Raw genomic sequence first — 18,215 nt, forward strand, 5'->3', positions numbered from 1 at the left:
ACCAACAATATTCACTTGGCGATCTGGGTATCATTCTTCGGAGGCAGACTTGAGCTGACTGTGCAATTAATCTACTCTTTAAATTTAGCAAATCACCTAACCTCTAAGAGTCTGTTTTCTATCAGGAAAACAGAGATGAAAGTGGCCTGTCCTAGAAGTTTGATGTAACAGAAGAGGGGGAGAGAGGGGGGAGGCAGGGAAGGAGGGAGGAAGAAGAAAATTAAAAGAATAACTGTAAACTGAACGTCTTCCATGTGTCTGGACCATTGGGGCATCTTGATACACATCATTTCTGAGTCTCAGTTTTATTTCACGAAAAAATGAAAATTCTAATTCCTGTGTTTCAATACAGTTAAAAGAAATGAAACAGTATCCATTACACACCCAGTACAGTGTCTGACACAGGGCACCACCTCTGAAATGACTATTGATAACTGATGTATCAAAGCTTGCACAACCAGGAAACTGCAACATTGAGGTGCTTTTGCTGAAGTTTTAATTTTTAAAAATATATTATGCCATTCAATGATATAATGAAACAGCCTCATAATTAAGGTGTAGTGTTATTAATTATGAGAAATGGGATACTCCTACTATACCAGTAAACATGGATGTCACAATCGTCAGCAATTCCAGTCCTTTAATATGAGCTCCTGAGCCCTAAGAGCACTCAGGAAGGAAAGGATTACCTGTGAGCCAACAGCCACTAGACTGCAACCCCAAGGAAGCTCAGGATGTGAAAAACAGGATACTGGCCCCAGATAGCTGAGATGCAAGTGATAAGGAATGATTTCAGTGAGCCCAGACTTTTGCATCTTCTCGTATATAGAAAAACACTAAATTCCTTAACCTGAGATTTGGCTTCCTTTAATTAAAAATAATCTTTTGATGTTCAGACTGTGTGCATGTGTGCTAAGTCGCTTCAGTCATACCGGATTCTTTGCGACCCTATGGGCAGTAACTTGTCAGACTCCTCTCTCCATGATTCTCTAGACAAGAATCCTGGAGTAGGTTGCCATGCCCTCCTCCTGAACCAGGGATCAAACCCGGGTCTCCGTCTCCTGCTTTGGCAGACTGGATCTTTACCATGGGCCACCGGGAAGCCCATGATGTTCAGACTACTTGCCCTTTGGGGTAAAACTTCTCCTTAACCTGGCTCCTCCCCTGCCTCCTTGTAGCAGTTCTCTCAGGGTCACTTGAGATGTTGGCTCCCAAGCATGAAATCCTAAAATTCCCACCTCATAAAGCATAACTCTCAGCTTTTAGGTTGTGAATATTTTTCAAGTTTACAATATTGTTTGTATCCTTTACCAAAAACTCACATAGGCTTCCTTTAAATTAATTTTCTCAGAATTGTGGGATAGCAGAAATATCTCAGTGCTGAAGCATGGCAGAAGTTATAAATTAATTCTTGCTACTAACTCGCTGGATGAACTTCAACAGGCAATCCTTTTTAATCCCTCTAGACTTATTTAAATTCTTAGTTCCAACAAGGTATAACATTTTGTTATATTTAATATTCTTAAGAGAATAACGTAAACTGGGCAGTGATGCTAGAGGAATTTAACACACTAGAATTCACAGCCAATTAAAAGTCAATCATATTGGAAAATATAAATTAGGTCAATTGGAAAATATGATTTCATTTGTAATTTTAGGTAGATTCATGCCACCTTTTAGAAACAGGTTGGTTGGGTTGAACATTTTTTTTTCCTTTTAATGTTTTAATAAAATGAAATAATGTGAAAAATGTTTATTAAAGTACCAACATGTTCCACTCCATGTCCGAAACAAAACAAAGTTTGAATGAAGTAGAAAACAACACCACATATGGAAAACTGTGACCTGGAGATTTTTCTTTATCTGGGAATGCTGAAAATTAGCTATGCCACTGAACATAGAAAATCAACACTAAGTCCCAAATCTCTGCTTATACTGGCTTTTGAATACTTCAAGCTGTATAAGGTACAGTCAGCCAATCCTGAAATACACACTTAAGTACGACTCATTGGCTTCCTGTCTGTCTGGAGATGTCAACAGGCTGTAAATCATGAAATTCCCCTTGGGCAGAGGCCCTGCACCTGAAGCCAACTTAGTCACTGAAAGGTCTATTTTTTTGCTCTCCAAAAAGCTGCTTCATTCTGGTTTCCATGATTAACCCTATCCCACGCTACATTTTGATTTTGTCTAAACGGTTTTCAAAAATATATACTGCTGCCTATTTTCATTCAACTACAAGATTTCAAAGCTTTGTAGGAGAAGGAGCAAATGTTGCTTTCAAACTGAATAAGGGTCAGCTACTGCTGTATAGGGCTTCCCCTGTGGCTCAGCTGGTAAAGAATCTGTCTGCAATGCGGGAGACCTGGGTTCGATCCCTGGTTTGGGAAGATCCCATGGAGAAGGGAAAGGCTACCCACTCCAGTATTCTAGCCTAGAGAATTCCATGGACTGTATAGTCCTTGGGGTTGCAAAGAGTCAGACAAGATTGAGCATCTTCCACTTTCACTGTTGTCTATCCTCGCCCAACTACAAGATTTCAAAACTTTGCAGGAGAAGGAGCAACTGTTGTTTTCAAACTGAATAAGGGTCAACAAAAGACAGCAAGAAGGTTGCATCTGCTAAAACCAAATCTTTTTATCTGTATACCCCAGTGCTATGAAAGTAGGGAGAATACTGAAAGAGCAGTGTCGTTATCATCATTTTTGGTCTCATTCAAAAAGTGCTAGGGAAAGGGTCTTATGGTTAATAACTTTATGATGAGATCTTAGAAATAGACTTTACATTTTTCTGACATAGGATATAACTTTTGAGATTGGTCTAGATGAAATAATTGAGCCTCCAAACTAAGCCCCGAACTAGAAAATTTACTCAAATTATTTACTAGATGATAATTTTCAAAGAAAAGACATCTAGAGCCTCTATTCAGAGAAGGCAATGGCACCCCACTCCAGGACTCTTGCCTGGAAAATCCCATGGGCATAGGAGCCTGGTGGGCTGCAGTCCATGGGGTCACAAAGAGTCGGACACGACTGAGAGACTTCACTTTCACTTTTCACTTTCATGCATTGGAGATGAAATGGCAACCCACTTCAGTGTTCTTGCCTGGAGAATCCCAGGGACGGCAGAGCCTAGTGGGCTGCTGTCTATGGGGTCGCACAGAGTCGGGACACGACTGAAGCGACTTAGCAGTAGCCGCAGCAGCAGGACCTGTATTATTAGACCTGGAGGGATAGAGTTTAGACATTCCACTTTCTTAAGGCATATAACAGATCACTTATAGATTCTTGCAAGATAGTTTTTGCCCCATTTTTATTCTGCTTTAAAGTCTGGATGGAAGTTTCACTCAAATGAAAACAAATTTTATTCTTAGCAGTAAGAGTCAAGTTCTTTAAATAGGATGAGTTAACTAATAAGCCTGGTATAAGAATATTTTCTTTTAAGTAACATTTCATTATGTCACGAATTAAAATGGGAAATATTCACAAAGTATATTTCTTTTGAACGATCATAAATTTTGTTCAAAATGAAGCACTCAAAAATAAAAATAAAAAGCTTCCCTCTGATGTTGACTATTCATCATAGCCCCAAACAAAAATAACGAAAGTTCTTTTTTACTTTTATCATAAAGCTAATCTTAATTTTTCACTCTTAAAAAAAGGCTGAATTCATAGTAACTTTTTTTAAATAATGAATATCAAAACACTCTCATTAAACAGATTTTTGAGGTTTTACTGACCTGTTTTTGCTGAGTGTTTTACTTTGCAAAAGGCAAACATGAATATTTTACACAGAGAAACTGACATGGTTTCTGAAATATTAACAGAGGGATTTCACAGTGATGATACCTCTTTGTAGTTGAAAATAAAGGGAAGTTTTACCCATGAGAGCAAAAATAAGTGGTCTCATTCTCCCATTTCAGAACTCAGAGAAGCCCACAGCTCTCAAGAGAGCTTTACAGAGGGTTCCCAGGCAAGGAATAGAGCAGAGAATTAGAAACTTTTAGTTAATCATTTCTGAAGTGATGCTTTTAAAATGACATTTATGTAATCTTAAGAAATAAATATTTAGGATCAAATATAAAAAAGCATTATCTATCAGTAGAAAAAGTACAAAATTTGCAACATTGTGTTGGGATTTTGTCATGGTCAAACTGCATCTGTTGTGTGTACAAATTAATGTTGTGATTTTTGAGAGCTCTCCAAACAACACTTCTAGTTTTGGTTAATGCCATCTTAATTCAATAATGCTATCCTATTTCAACACCAAGGAAAAGTAAAAGGGAAAGAAAGCACATACAATAATCTAGATAAAGGTTTACTATGTCAAAACAAAAATCTCGGAGTAAAATAAGATGAGAATGATGAATTTCCCCTTTGTTCCCTTCAACTATTATGCTTCAACATAGGACTAAGGTAGTGTTGTTTGGGTGTACTGGCTTACTGTTTTTAGAGCACAGTTGAACTTCCACTAAAATTTTAATAAAATCTTCAAATGTGTCCAAAGAGAAACTTACACAAACATTTATACTTAAATGTTCATTCTATCCATTTGGGTATTCAGCTATTTAACTTTATGCAGCGTACAAAAGTAACACCCTGAATAATCTCTCAGCATATTTTCTCTTTTTCATGGTAAGTGCACAATATTTCACAGCACTCAAGTAGGTAAGGAAGATAAAAAGCAAAATTTACAAATTGAACACTGTAATGTGTTGTCTTAATCCTTCGATCGCTGCTTTGTGAAATTAGTAAAATTTTTATAACGCGAATAATCTCTGCTTTTACTAGTACACATGGTCATAAGTGTGATTAGAAATGTAGCCACCCATTCTTGTCAATAATAATGATAATGAAAATAATAATAATAAAGGCAGAGGAAAACTTTAGATTGTGATGATAGTTTTATAGATGTATGAAAGTGTAGTCACTTAGTTGTGTCCGACTCTTTGTGATCCTTTCAACTGCCTACAGCTGCCAAGCTCCTCAGTCCATGGGATTTTCCAAGCAAGAAAACTGGAGTGGGTTACCATTTCCTTCTCCAGGGGATCTTCAGGACCCAGGTATTGAACTCATGCCTCTGGCATTGAGGGCAGGCTCTTTACCGAAACTCATCCAGTTGTTTACTTTAAATAGGTATAGCTTTCTGTATGTTAATCATATATCAATAATATGTCTTTAAAAAATAAAGGGAGCAATCCAAAATCTCAATTTAAAAATATTTGAGGAAAAACAGACACAAAACACTTCATATAATGCTTCATCTTCAAATTGACCAGGCCATTATGATTCCCTTTCCTTAACCAAGATGTTGGTTTATACACTATGGCAAGGGATTTTTCACGCCAGACTCAGAACTAGAGAAAAGGTGATTTCTAACAGGATTTTGTCATTGGGGACAAACTTTTCCTCTGATGACTTGATCATACTAAAAATGTTTAGTTCAGCAGGATTTCTAACAGAGTATTCAGTTAATAGCATAAATTCAAAAAATGAATCCAGAAAATAAATAAATGATGTACGCTAAACAACAGGAAAATGACAACTCCCAGCTAGTTCTGTAGAAAGTGGTCCTCCTGCTTTTTACCTCTATCAGTTCAGTTGCTCAGTCGTGTCTAACTCTTTGCAACCCCATGGACTCCAGCACATCAGGCTTCCCTATCCATCACCAACTACTGGACCTTGCTCAAACTCATGTCCATCAAGGCAAGTGATGCCATCCAACCATCTCACTGTCTGTCATCCCCTTATCCTCCTGCCTTCAATCTTTCCCAGCATCAGAGTTTTATCCAAGGAGTCAGTTCTTCGCATCAGGTGGCCAAAGTATTAAGAGTTTCAGCTTCAGCATCAAGCCTTCAAATGAATATTCAGGACCGATTTCCTTTAGGGTAGACTGGTTGGATCTCCTTGCAGTCCAAGGGACTTTCAAGAGTCTTCTCCAACACCACAGTTCAAAAGCATCAATTTTTTGGCGCTCATCTTTCCTTATAGTCCAACTCATCCATTCATGCTGCTGCTGCTAAGTCACTTCAGCCATGTCCCACTCTGTGCGACCCCATAGACGGCAGCCCACCAGGCTCCTCCATCCGTGGGATTCTCCAGGCAAGAATGCTGGAGTGGGTCATCTCCAATGCATGAAAGTGAAAAGTGAAAGTGAAGTCGCTCAGTTGTGTCCAACTCTTCGCGACCCCATGGACTATAGCCTACCAGGCTCCTCCGTCCATGGGAGTTCCAGGGAAGAGTACTGGAGGGGGTTGCCATTGCCTTCTCTGCATCCATACATGACCACTGGAAAAACCATAGCTCTGACTAGACAGACCTTTGTTGGCAAAGTAATGTCTCTGCTTTCTAATATGCTGTCTAGGTGGGTCATAGATCTTTTTCCAAGGAGCAAGCATCTTTCAATTTCATGGCTGCAGTCACCATCTGCAGTGATTTTGGAGCCCCTCAAAAATAAAATCTGTCACGGTTTCCATTGTTTCCCCATCTATTTGCTATGGAGTGATGGGACGGGATGCCATGATCTTAGTTTTTTGAATGTTGAGTTTCAAGCCAGCTTTTTCACTCTCCTCTTTCACTTTCATCAAGAGGCTCTTTAGCTCGTCTTCGTTTTCTGCCATAGGGTGGTGTCACTTGCATATCTGAGGTTATTGATATTATTATTATTTTCCTGGCAATCTTGATTCCAGCTTGTGCTTCATCCAGTCTGGCATTTTTCATGATGCATTCTGCATATAAGTTAAATAAGCAGGGTGACAATATACAGCCTTGACGTATATGACAATATACTCCTTTCCTAATTTGGAACCAGTCTGCTGTTCCATATCCAGCTCTAACTGTTGCTTCTTGACCTGCATACAGATTTCTCAGGAGGCAGGTAAGGTGGTCTGGTAGTCCCATCTCTTGAAGAATTTTCCACAGTTTGCTGTGATCTGCACAGTCAAAGGCTTTGGTGCAGTCAATAAAGCAGAAGTAAATGTTTTTCTGGAATTCTCTTGCTTTTTCAATGCTCCAGCGGATGTTGGCAATTTGATCTCTGGTTCCTCTGCGTTTTCTCAATCAGCTTGAACATCTGGAAGTTCACAGGTCACGTACTGTTGAAGCCTGGCTTGGAGAATTTTGAGCATTACTTTGCTAGCATGAGATGAGTACAATTGTGTGGTACTTTGAACATTCTTTGGGATTGCCCTTCTTTGGTATTGGAATGAAAACTGACCCTTTCCCGTCCTGTGGCCACTTCTGAGTTTTCCAAATTTGCTGGTATATTGAGTGCAGCACTTTCACAGCATCATCTTTTAGGATTTGAAATAGCTCAACAGGAATTCCATTACCTCCACTAGCTTTGTTTGTAGTGATGCTTCCTAAGAATCACTTGACTTCACACTCCAGGATGCCTGGCTCTAAGTGAGTGACCACACCATCATGATTATCTGGGTCATGAATATCTTTTTTGTATAGTTCTTCTGTGCATTCTTGCCACCTCTTCTTAATATCTTCTGCTTCTATTAGGTCCATACCATTTCTCCCCTTTATCGTGCCTATCTTTGCCTGAAATTTTCCCTTGGTATCTCTAATTTTCTTGAAGAGATCTCTAGTCTTTACCATTCTATTATTTTCCTCTATTTCTTTGCATTGATCACTGAGGAAGGCTTTCTTATCTCCCTTGCTATATTTGGAACTCTGCATTCAAATGGGTATATCTTTCCTTTTCTCCTTTGCCTTTAGCCTCTCTTCTTTTCTCAACTATTTGTTTACCTCTATAGCAACTTTCAGAGTCATGCCTATTTGACCTACATATTTAGGTTATCAAAGTAACAAAATGGAATATGCCATTTCAGAATATTCTAATGATATAATTAAAATAAACAAGTACACAGAAAAGTTTTCTGCCTAATCTAATACATAGGAACTCTAGACAACCTTTTACTCTAGCATTTCAGGGGTAGCAGCTCATTTGCTGAGATTCTACTTTGTGTGTATTCCTCCCTCTTATATTTTTTGAACTTGTTATTGCAGTATATTTGATTTACAATGTTGCTTTAGTTTCAGGCGTGCAGAAAAGTGAATCAGCTTTATATATATAAAACTCCATTCTTTTTAGAATTTTTCCCACAAAGGCCATTACAGAGTATTGAGTAGAGTTCCCTGTGCTACAGTAGGTTCTTACCAGTTAACTATTTTATATGTAGAAGAGTTTATATGTCAGTCCCAATCTCCCAATTCATCCCTCCCACCTCATTCCCTGGTAACCAGAAGTTTTTCTGCATCTGTGACTCTACTTCTATTTTGTAAGATCACCTTTCTCAGGGATATCTGCTGAGCCCAAAGACTCAAGGTTGAGCATTCTGACTCAAAGCTGTTTGTCCTGAAGGCTGGCAAGATTAAGCATGGTGGAGGAGTGGCTTAGCAGAGTCTTAGAAGCAATAGAAACCTTTGTCTTGCTCCCTCACAGGACCCAAGATAGTGACGGAAGGAGAGTGGGGTCCTAAGGACTCAGACACTATGAACTAAGCCTGAGCAGCAGAGGCGTGAGCGGACAGAGGGCTAGAGGACCCGCTCCAGAGGCTGTCCCACAGCAAAGCTGGGGAACCTGCAGCAGGGAACAGGGGCATCCCTAAGGATCTCAAAGTGATTTTTTCACTTCTTGTTGAGTGGAGCCTCATTCCTATTTAATTAGAATTGCTTTTAAATAAAAAACATTTTTCTCTCATCCAATTACTATGGCAAAGTAAAATCCATATCTGATGAACAATTTTTTAAGATTATGTTGACTATGATGTTTTAAAAAACGTGGGATTACTTCTGATCACAGTTGATCTGTTGGATCAAAAAAAGGGGGGTGCTTTCACTGGTACCAAGTTTTCTGCCCATTGCTGTAATTTCCTGATGTACACACCTTGCATTTTATTTTCTGTGACTTTCCTTGTAGTTTTCCTTTTGAGAACTAACACCCAGAGCAAGCTCTTACTTTATCTTATTAATTCATCTTATCTCAACACTACAAGTATACCCTGGACTGGATGAGAAAATATCACCTAATTAATTCTGAAGTTTTATATTGCATCAAGATTTATTCAAATATTTATATCTTCCTTTGTAATTCTTTGGGCTCTGTAAAACTGTCAGAAGCCTTGTTTGATGAAAGGAAACCAAATCAAGACAGCTGGGCTAATAAAGTCCCTTCCCCTAATTATTTAGCTATGGTTATGACTTCTACAAGTTCTTTTGGTTTTTCTTTTCTAGAAGAAAAATATTCCAAAGATGTCTCTACATATGAAGGATTATATTCTATGCCTTTTTCCAATCAAAATATGGAGAGTAATTGTAAACCTATTCATCCACTCAGGAATAGAAACTAAAAAGAACTGAAAGATCAGCTGCTAAATGGGGAAAGTGAGGAAAAAGAAACAAAAGAGGAGTTTGACAATTATTAAAAACCAAACAGGAAGAGAGTGGTGAAGGAGTTGGGAGATAGAGAGAGAATAATAGGAACCAACTTTCCACGAAGGGAAGTGTAATTGTCACATACGACTTCATGTACAATATCCTCTCCAATCTCCCAAGAAAGAGTTGCAGGGAAAATATATTCATTTAAAAGATATTTAGAAAATGTTTAGACATAGTGAGCTGGACAATAATGTCACGATGTGAAGAATATTGGAGGTCCATTTTTAGTTTGAATAGTTGTTCTCGAGATGTTCATTCATACTGATCATCTCTGAAGAAGTTGCTCCTCAACACCTAGGTTAAATGTCAGCAATGAAAAACCAGCAAGCTTCTGAGTTGCTTGGGTCCTGAGATGGTCCACATCTTACACAGCAGTAGCAGTGTGACCTACCTGGCTGCAATCCGGCCAAGCTCTAGCAAGCAGAGACACACTTCTCTGGGTTGCTTGTGGAGGACTGAAAAACAAGACGAAGGTGGACACTTTTACAATAGAAGGGATTGGACAGCAGCTCAATGGGGAACATGCTTGACCCCCCTCATCCCTCAGGGTCCCAGTAAGTGAGCTAGTCTTCATTCCGACATTTACAGAAACCATCCTATCCCATAGTACACTTAGATCTACTGAAGTCCTAAAGCAGTTTTCAAACTCTTTGCCCAGCTTCCCTACCAAAAATCATGAGCCTCAGGAATCTCACTCTGAAAATATTTTCTTCAGTTAGTCAGTATTTGTATGTGAATATTAAAAACATATATAGTTATAATTATGATATAAATAGTTGATGAATACTTAAAAACAGAAAACATAAGACTATGAAGCAAAGATTGTTTAAAACTCCTAACTCTATCTTCACCAGTGATTTTAGCAGAAATAATGCAATGAATAGGATTAAAAATTACATATCACGGCCCTTTGTTATCCTCCAAACAATAATGTAAGGTGAGCTCTCTGAATCTTGATGTCTTCTCCTAATTTGATTATATTTTAGAAGGAAACACTTTTAACTGACTGAATTTTGTAAATGTGTACAAGTATATATACCGTAAGTCAGTTTTGGCCATAAAATGAGCAAATCAGAAGATGGCTCTTTGCAATAATATTTATTTTCTAATATAATCTGATTACTTAATAAATTTGCTTTACCAGTTTCTTTGGACACATTCAGTAATGTTGACAAGTCATACTTGCATCTGTTGAGGCTACCAGAGGAGTATGTGCTGCTCATACGTTTTTTTTTTCTTTTTAAACTAAGACTAGAAAATTTTTTAAATATTATTATATACAGTACCTAATAAAGACAACAGATATTAGGGGGAAAAGATTGTACTGAATGCTTGTAAAAGAATGCTCTTTACGTAGACACAATATCCTGATAAAAGAAAATACTAGCTTATTGATAAACTTTAAGAAAAATAGCAATATCGCTTCATCTATTTTTGTGGGTTGGGGGGAGCCTTCCCTGGTGGCTTGGATGGTAAAGAGTTTGCCTGCAATGCAGGAGAACTGGGTTCAATCTCTGGGTCAGGAAGATCCCCTGGAGAAGGGAATGGGTACCCAGTTCAGTATTCTTGCCTAGAGAATTCCCCGGGCAGAAGAGCCTGGTGGGCTACAGTCCATTGGGTCCCAATATACTGAGAAAAGAAAACAGTAGCTTATTGATAAACTTTAGTATAAATAGCAATATTACTTCGATTCTTCTTTTAATTAATTGATTGATTGATTTTTGGCAGTGCTGGATCTTCATTGTGGGGCGGGCTTTTCTCTAGTTGCTGCAAGTGGCGGCTACACTTCAGTTGCAGTGCATGGGCTTCTCACTGCAGTGGCTTCTCTTGTTGCAAAGCATGGACTTTACGCAAGTGCACAGACTTCAGCAGTTGTGGCCTTTGGACCCAGTAGTTGCGGCTCCTGAGATCTAGAGCACAGGCTGAATAGTTTGGGCACACAGGCTTAGTTGCTTCACAGCACGTGGGATCTTCCCAGATCAGAGATCAAACCCATGTCTCCTGCATTGGCAGGTGGATTCTTCACCACTGAGCTACCAGGGCAGCCCTGCTTCAATTTTTAAATACAGAATTTTATAATAATTTAACTTCCCAGCATTATTTCTATTCCCCCCCCCCCCCGACTTAAATGTCTAATTTCTTCTCTCCACAGGCTATGGCAGGGCAATATTTGCCTCTGACACCAGAATGGAATTTGTTGAGGCTGGATGCTGAATAGAAAAATACATTTACTTAAATTGTGAAAGTGTATGATTTTACTTGGCTTTAAACAAATAAAAAATCATTATCTTGCTATAAAATATAATCTTTAAAGTTTTTAAAATAAGTTCTAATATCACTGGCAACACTAATTAAAAAGAATTGATTATGGGAAATCTGAATTACAGAATAATTCCATTCTTGATAATATAAATTTGAGCTTCAGCTAGCATGGTGAATTGTCATAAAACCCAGGTTGGGAAAGTCTAATATTACTTCTAACTAAAGGGGCTTTTAAAAAAGATATTTCATAACTCTAATTTCAAGTGCACCATTAGATGACTCTGGTTGAATGATACAACTTTTGATATATTAAATCAACTTCAGTGCAATGAAACATAGAGACTATAATACCACATGGAAATCAATTTCAAACAGAGAACAATAACAAACATCACAAAACAAAAGCAAATAAATGAAACTCAATCTTCCTATCTAGTTCATCAATTTCTTCTGATTTGGACTTTTTATCCTGTCAATGGGCTTTCTATGTAGCTCAGTTGGTAAAGACTCTGCTTACAATGCAGTAGACCTGGGATTGATACCTGGGTTGGGAATATGCCCTGGAGAAGAGAATGGAGGCCCACTCCAGTATTCTTGCCTGGAGAATCCCATGGACGGAGGAGCCTGGCAGGCTACAGTCCATGGGGTCGCAAGAGTCATACATGACTTAGTAACTAAACCACCACCCCCACCACCACCCTGTCAGTGGTACAAAATAACAAATAGGAAAAGGGGGGACATGAAAGTTGAGGAGAGGAAGATGTTTAAGGCCCTGCTAACACTCTCATCTTCAGTAAGAACTGTGTGAAGCAAATAGTTAAAGCTTCAGCAGACTTGGATATAATCTTGTGCATTTTGTGATGGAAACAGTGACAAAATATGAAAATTTTTAGTGAATGGACCAAACTGTGCCCATGAGCAGTCAATACCAATCACATAAAGCAACACCTGACCCAACTATCATGATTCTTTAACCAAATTACTGTGCTTATTTGGAGGACTCTATAAGCATTGGAAATAAACAGACATATTCTATGGAAAATAAAATTAATTCTGAAGAAAAAAAATCATGTGGGTAATATGACAGTGTGGTATGTAGAATGCATTGCTATTGCATATCCAGCTATCGATTTAAAACAGCTTTTGCATGTCAACACTCAAATATCAGTTCTACCATGGATTCATTAGAAAATCAATTTGGAAAACTGAAAAGTAACTGCATGATTCTCCTTTTTATATCCTTAATATAACCAGCTTATAAAACTTAGAACAAATGCTCACTTAGCACCATTTCTTAGGAAAATGATAATAGAAAGATTATGTTTTACTTCCCAGTTTTCTTGGAAATGTTATCTTTAATAAAGCAGTTACTTCAAAACATACCCATAATATTGTCTTATCATGCCTGGTTCATAATGGCCACAAATATTAATATCATGTTTGATAAATAGTAAGCAATGAATGAGTTAAATTTGCAGAGGGGATAACCTAGCACAATAATAAGAACAGACTAGTTAGTTACTCAGTAAACACTAAGTCCCAAAATACCAGGGATGACAAACATCATGGATCATGACCATATTATGTGGTTATGATAGTGGTTGTAACAGTTAAGCTGAATAAAGGCTAAAATCTTACCTAGCATCTTTAGAAAATTCAAGAATTTACATTATGTTAATGTTTATTCGATTGTAAAAGCAAACACTCTTACCTTATTCTATAAAATTGAATTCAAGAGTCTAAGTATTATCTGTGCAATGTGCTGGGCTAAGGTACTTCAGTAATGTCAGACTCTTTGCGACCCTATGGAGTGTAGCCTGCCAGGCTCCTCTGTCCATGGGATTCTCCAGGCAAGAGTACTGGAGTGGGTTGCCATTCACTTCTCCAGGGGATCTTGCCAACCCAGGGATCGAACCCAGGTCTTCTGTTCTACATTATACCAAAGAAGTGATTGTGTTTGCTTTTTGCACTCTAAACTAAAATTAACAGAAGGAAAGAGTAGAGTGGCCATGGGATTCGAGCCACAAAAATCTGGTTCTGATGTGTGAGCTCTAAAATTTACTAGTTCCTAATTTGGGGAGATCACAAAATGTCAGTTTTCTGAGGAAAAATAATGGTGTGTATCTTGCAATATTTTTGTGTGAGTTAAACAAAATATTATTTATTGTTATTCTTAGCCAGTGCTTGGCAGATAGGAAAGACTTCCCAAAGTTAGTTTTCTTTCTGCATTATTATTACTTTTTGTTGTATATTATTAGCTTAAAGAGTATCATTATTTGGTTTAGTTAATATTAATGTTAATAATAACTAATGGTATTAGTTATTAACTAATAACTAATAACTAATGTTAATAACTAATAACATTTTTTCTATAAGCATTTTTTTCTGTGCACCTATCATGTGAAAGCCACCTTACTAAGCAGTAGAAGAAACCTCAGAATTAAAAAAAAAACCAACCTACTTCTGATAATTTAAGCTGTATAATTTAAAAGTTATTATAATGAGTATATTTTGAATATTTTGTCATGTTGTATCATAAATAGCTAATTCTAAGTTTAATCAAATCTAAGGTTAAGTAGGTCAACTTGGCTGGCATATATAGACAGACATAAAGCATATATCCTATTATTATTATTATGGATTTTTGCTAGGTATAAAACTTAAGTAACAGTTATATTAAGTAGCATGTCATTTTATGAAACACTAAACATCTTACCATCAATTTTCCTCCATTTCTGGGAATAAAATAATTTAGATAAGCCCATTTTCAATAAGTTACTTAAAATGATTATATATATTTTATATATATATGGATGCATGTCTTTATCTGGATGATTAGAAAGAAAACTTGTAGTATATTGCATTTGAACTAAAGAATTTATGTTGTCACATATACTACTCATTTTTGATATTTTATTGATTTGTCTTTTCAAAGATATAAGGAAATTTCTAGTTATACTGAGGCTTATGGTAAGAAACATTTTTTTCATTCTATTGCCACATCAATAATATGGTCTTTTGCTTGGAACTCTGAGTAGAAGGGTTCTTCCCTGGTGACTCAGCAGTAAAGAATCTGCCTGCAACGCAGGAGCCGCAAGAGACATGAGTTCAATCCCTGGGTTGGGAAAATTCCTCTGGAAACCCACTCCAGTGGGAACACACTCTAGTATTCTGGACTGGAGAATCCCATGGATAGAGCCTCGCAGGCCACAGTCCATGAGGTCACAAAAAGCTGGTCATGACTGAAGCAACTTAGCACACAGCCATGCATTCATGAGGAAAAGAGAGGATCGCTATTGCCTTCTCTCCTCTGAACAAATTCTCTTTAAAACAAATAAAAGCTGTCTTAATCACTGGTGACTTTTATGCAAAAGGTTTTATCACTGGAGGTTTCTTTTAAAATAATCAAAAGCATTCTGAAAAAATGTATAAGGCAGAACCCCCCTGGGAAAAGTAACATAAATCCCTATTCAAAAATACGTGGCAAGAGACTCAATCTTATAACCTAGATTCTATAAAAATCTCATGGGCATCAAATGTCAAATGGAATGCTGCTAGCTCCAGGAATAGAAAATGAGACCTTCCACTAAAGCAAGGGGTAGAGTTTCAATGTCACACAATCTGCAAGGATAAAATGCATTAAACCATGAATGTATAGTTTAGCTATATGGATATTTAGTTTTAACAGATGGACAAAAAATGAAAACATGAAAATATCATTATCTATTTGGCTTAATATATATTAGAAGCAATAATATTCATGCTGGTTTTGAAGGAAATCTATATTTTAGATTTATGTTTAAGAAGAAATTTGAAAAGATTATATTTTTGAGTGAATGTTAAATTGTGGAAATATCATAAAATAATAGCTTCCCACTGTTCCAGAGGACAGGTTCTCATACTTAGAGTGACATAGAAGAAGACAACAGTAAACTAGGCATCAGAAGAATTGGGTTCTAATCCAGGCTACATAATCTCATCTCTAAAACTTGCCTTCCACTTACTCTTTCTTAATGAGGTAATTTTATGGGTAAGGGGGTTTGGTATATGGCAAGCACTCCACAAATTTTACACCTTTGTACTTAAGTGATGATCTGCAGACCAGTAGCATTGGCATCAGCTGGGAGCTTGATAAAAATGCGAATTATTGGGTTCCATTCCTGACTTATTGAGCAAAATTTAAATATAAACAGGCTCTCCAAGTGACGAATATGCACATTAAAGTTTGAGAATCATTACACTAATCAATGTTATGATTATTACCATATATGTCAGTTATAACTCTACATCTCTTCTGGTTAAAAATACTCAAATGTGATTTGATACAAGGAACATGCTCTAGAAATGTTTAGGATAACAGTGATGATAGTGATGATGATGATGAATGGAGGAAAAAATAATCTGTGCACTGGATTAGCCCTTAATGGGTATATGGCATTTATCATCTGTCAGGGTCAATAAGAAACAAAAGATGCCTGCCTAGAAAGTGAAGGGCTGGCTCTCTTAAGTCATGTCACTCCCTGTAACTCACACACAGAGATCTTTGCATTTAAATGTAGGAAGCAGTTAGCAACATAGGTGCTTTAAAAACTGATCTGAGAGAGGCTAAAAACAAGAAAAGGCAGCAAAGCATAAACCCCACACACTCATGACTGCTGTGTATTTATCCAGATTTCTCAGAATCACTGTTCACAGTGAAAACAGGATACAACAACCATATAATTCATATAAAAAGGAGAATGCATTCATAATCTCATCAGTAATGGAAGATGTATAGAATAAAATGTAGTTACTGCCTTTGCCACCAAGTCAAAAAAATGTCCCAGAGCAAGGAGTGCCCTTTCTGTCTCAACACCCAGACCTGATGTGAAATTAATGGGTTAAGTCACTATCACTCAGAGCAGCAAGTAAGAGTCTCTTCTAATTTTGCTTTCAATTATACTTTATTTTTCCTTTTACTTGAAATCATCATATGAACTTCTAAAATTAACTCATACAAAACATCACTTTCTGTAATACAGGAGGGAGGTGATCTTCAGAGGAAAATGGAGCTGAATTTAAATCCTACCTGTGTCACTGAGAAGCAGTGTAATACTGGGCAAGTTATTTAATTCTCTTGGTCTTAACCTAGCATTTCCATTTATAAAATTAGTGGTTGTTAGGAGATTAAGAGATGGTAGCACATATGCACTGCTTGATTACCATTACTGAACATGTAGCTATTATTATTGAATATTGCACAGTGAAAATTTGATTCTGGAAAAGCTAGAAGGCTGTCCACTTTCCTGATTCAACCTGACTCCATCAAATCCTTGATATACCTGTTACTCCTGGGAGATATTTAGTTTTCTCATTCAGATAGCATACTACATTTGCGCTGACATAGGGGCAAATGGCTAAATTTGGAAAAAGTTTCTGAGCTCACACTCAGAATTGAGATGCTGGTAAAGTACTTTATAAGGATAGGTGTTACAAAACCCAAAGTCTAAAATAAATTGTTCCAGGGAAGAAACAATGTGAATATAAATAACCCAGAGTGGATCTGGTATCCTGAAATCATTATCCTACATTAATATTAATAAAAGTAGGTTTCTTTCTACAGAAATATTCTTCCAGTCCTCAATAGAGACAACAGCAACAACAACCAGATGGGATGATTTATCAAACACTGGCAGGCAGGCATAAATTCTTTTTCTGATGCAGTAGGTACAAAATGGAAAACGTTAATGTTTAAAAATTCACGCACAATCCTTTTTACTTTTGTGTAGGGGGATCAAACCCAATACTGGAGGTAGGTCAGTGCCTGATCAATGTTCAATAGAACAAAGAATTGTATAAAACTATTCAGTCATGCATCAAAAAAAGACAGCGCCACACAGCAAACACCAATACAGAAGGAAAAAATGAAAAAACAAATCACACACATTTGCATGCTAGCACAGCAGAGAGCAAACCCTTTTCTTGCTGAGTAGATTCTTTCTCAGAGAAAGATGAAGCATAGTCATTGGCCTCCAAATCCTATAATTATCCAATAACATAGTGATATTGACACAATTACAGCAAACAGAATTTGCACATTTTTCTAATATTCCCTCCCCCATCCTTTTATTTTTCTCAACTTTCTAGCTCAACCAGAAATGTACTTAAGTAAAGAAAAATAAACAGCTCTGGGGGAAAAATTAAGCTAACTTAGCAATTTCTAATCAGTGGGCTAAAGTAAATTACAAATAACAAATCCTCCATGCAAGAATATCATTAATTTAAAGAAATAGTTTCTACTTAAAATATCTTAGAAAAAAATCATACAAGAGCATCAATTTTAGAACCCATAACAATTTTTTTAATTGAGAATAAGTCATATATTTCTGGCCCTAATGTAAAACAGTCCTTATAATACACTGATGTAGAAAATTCACTGATGTCAATAAATAATTCTCTATGCAATTTGATTTCAATTAAGATTGCAATCATCTTAATATGAGTAAAATTGTCTTTTTCAGATTACATGCC

At 37.0% G+C, this 18,215-nt stretch overlaps 1 protein-coding gene across 4 annotated transcripts in view; it reads right to left on the bottom strand.

Moving 5' to 3' along the window:
* The window catches only part of GAS2 (growth arrest specific 2), a 169,541-nt gene that overhangs the window by 74,773 nt on the left and 76,553 nt on the right, over positions 1 to 18,215 (bottom strand). For all 4 annotated transcript variants that reach the window (XM_065937228.1, XM_065937225.1, XM_065937226.1 and 1 more), the window contains exon 5: positions 9,835 to 9,898. In XM_065937228.1, coding sequence (XP_065793300.1) covers positions 9,835 to 9,898 — 64 coding nt within the window. The remainder of the gene's footprint in view (positions 1 to 9,834; positions 9,899 to 18,215) is intronic.

The sequence above is a fragment of the Muntiacus reevesi genome, chromosome 5 (assembly GCF_963930625.1).
Source record: "Muntiacus reevesi chromosome 5, mMunRee1.1, whole genome shotgun sequence".
In the NCBI taxonomy this organism is placed as follows: Eukaryota; Metazoa; Chordata; class Mammalia; order Artiodactyla; family Cervidae; genus Muntiacus; species Muntiacus reevesi.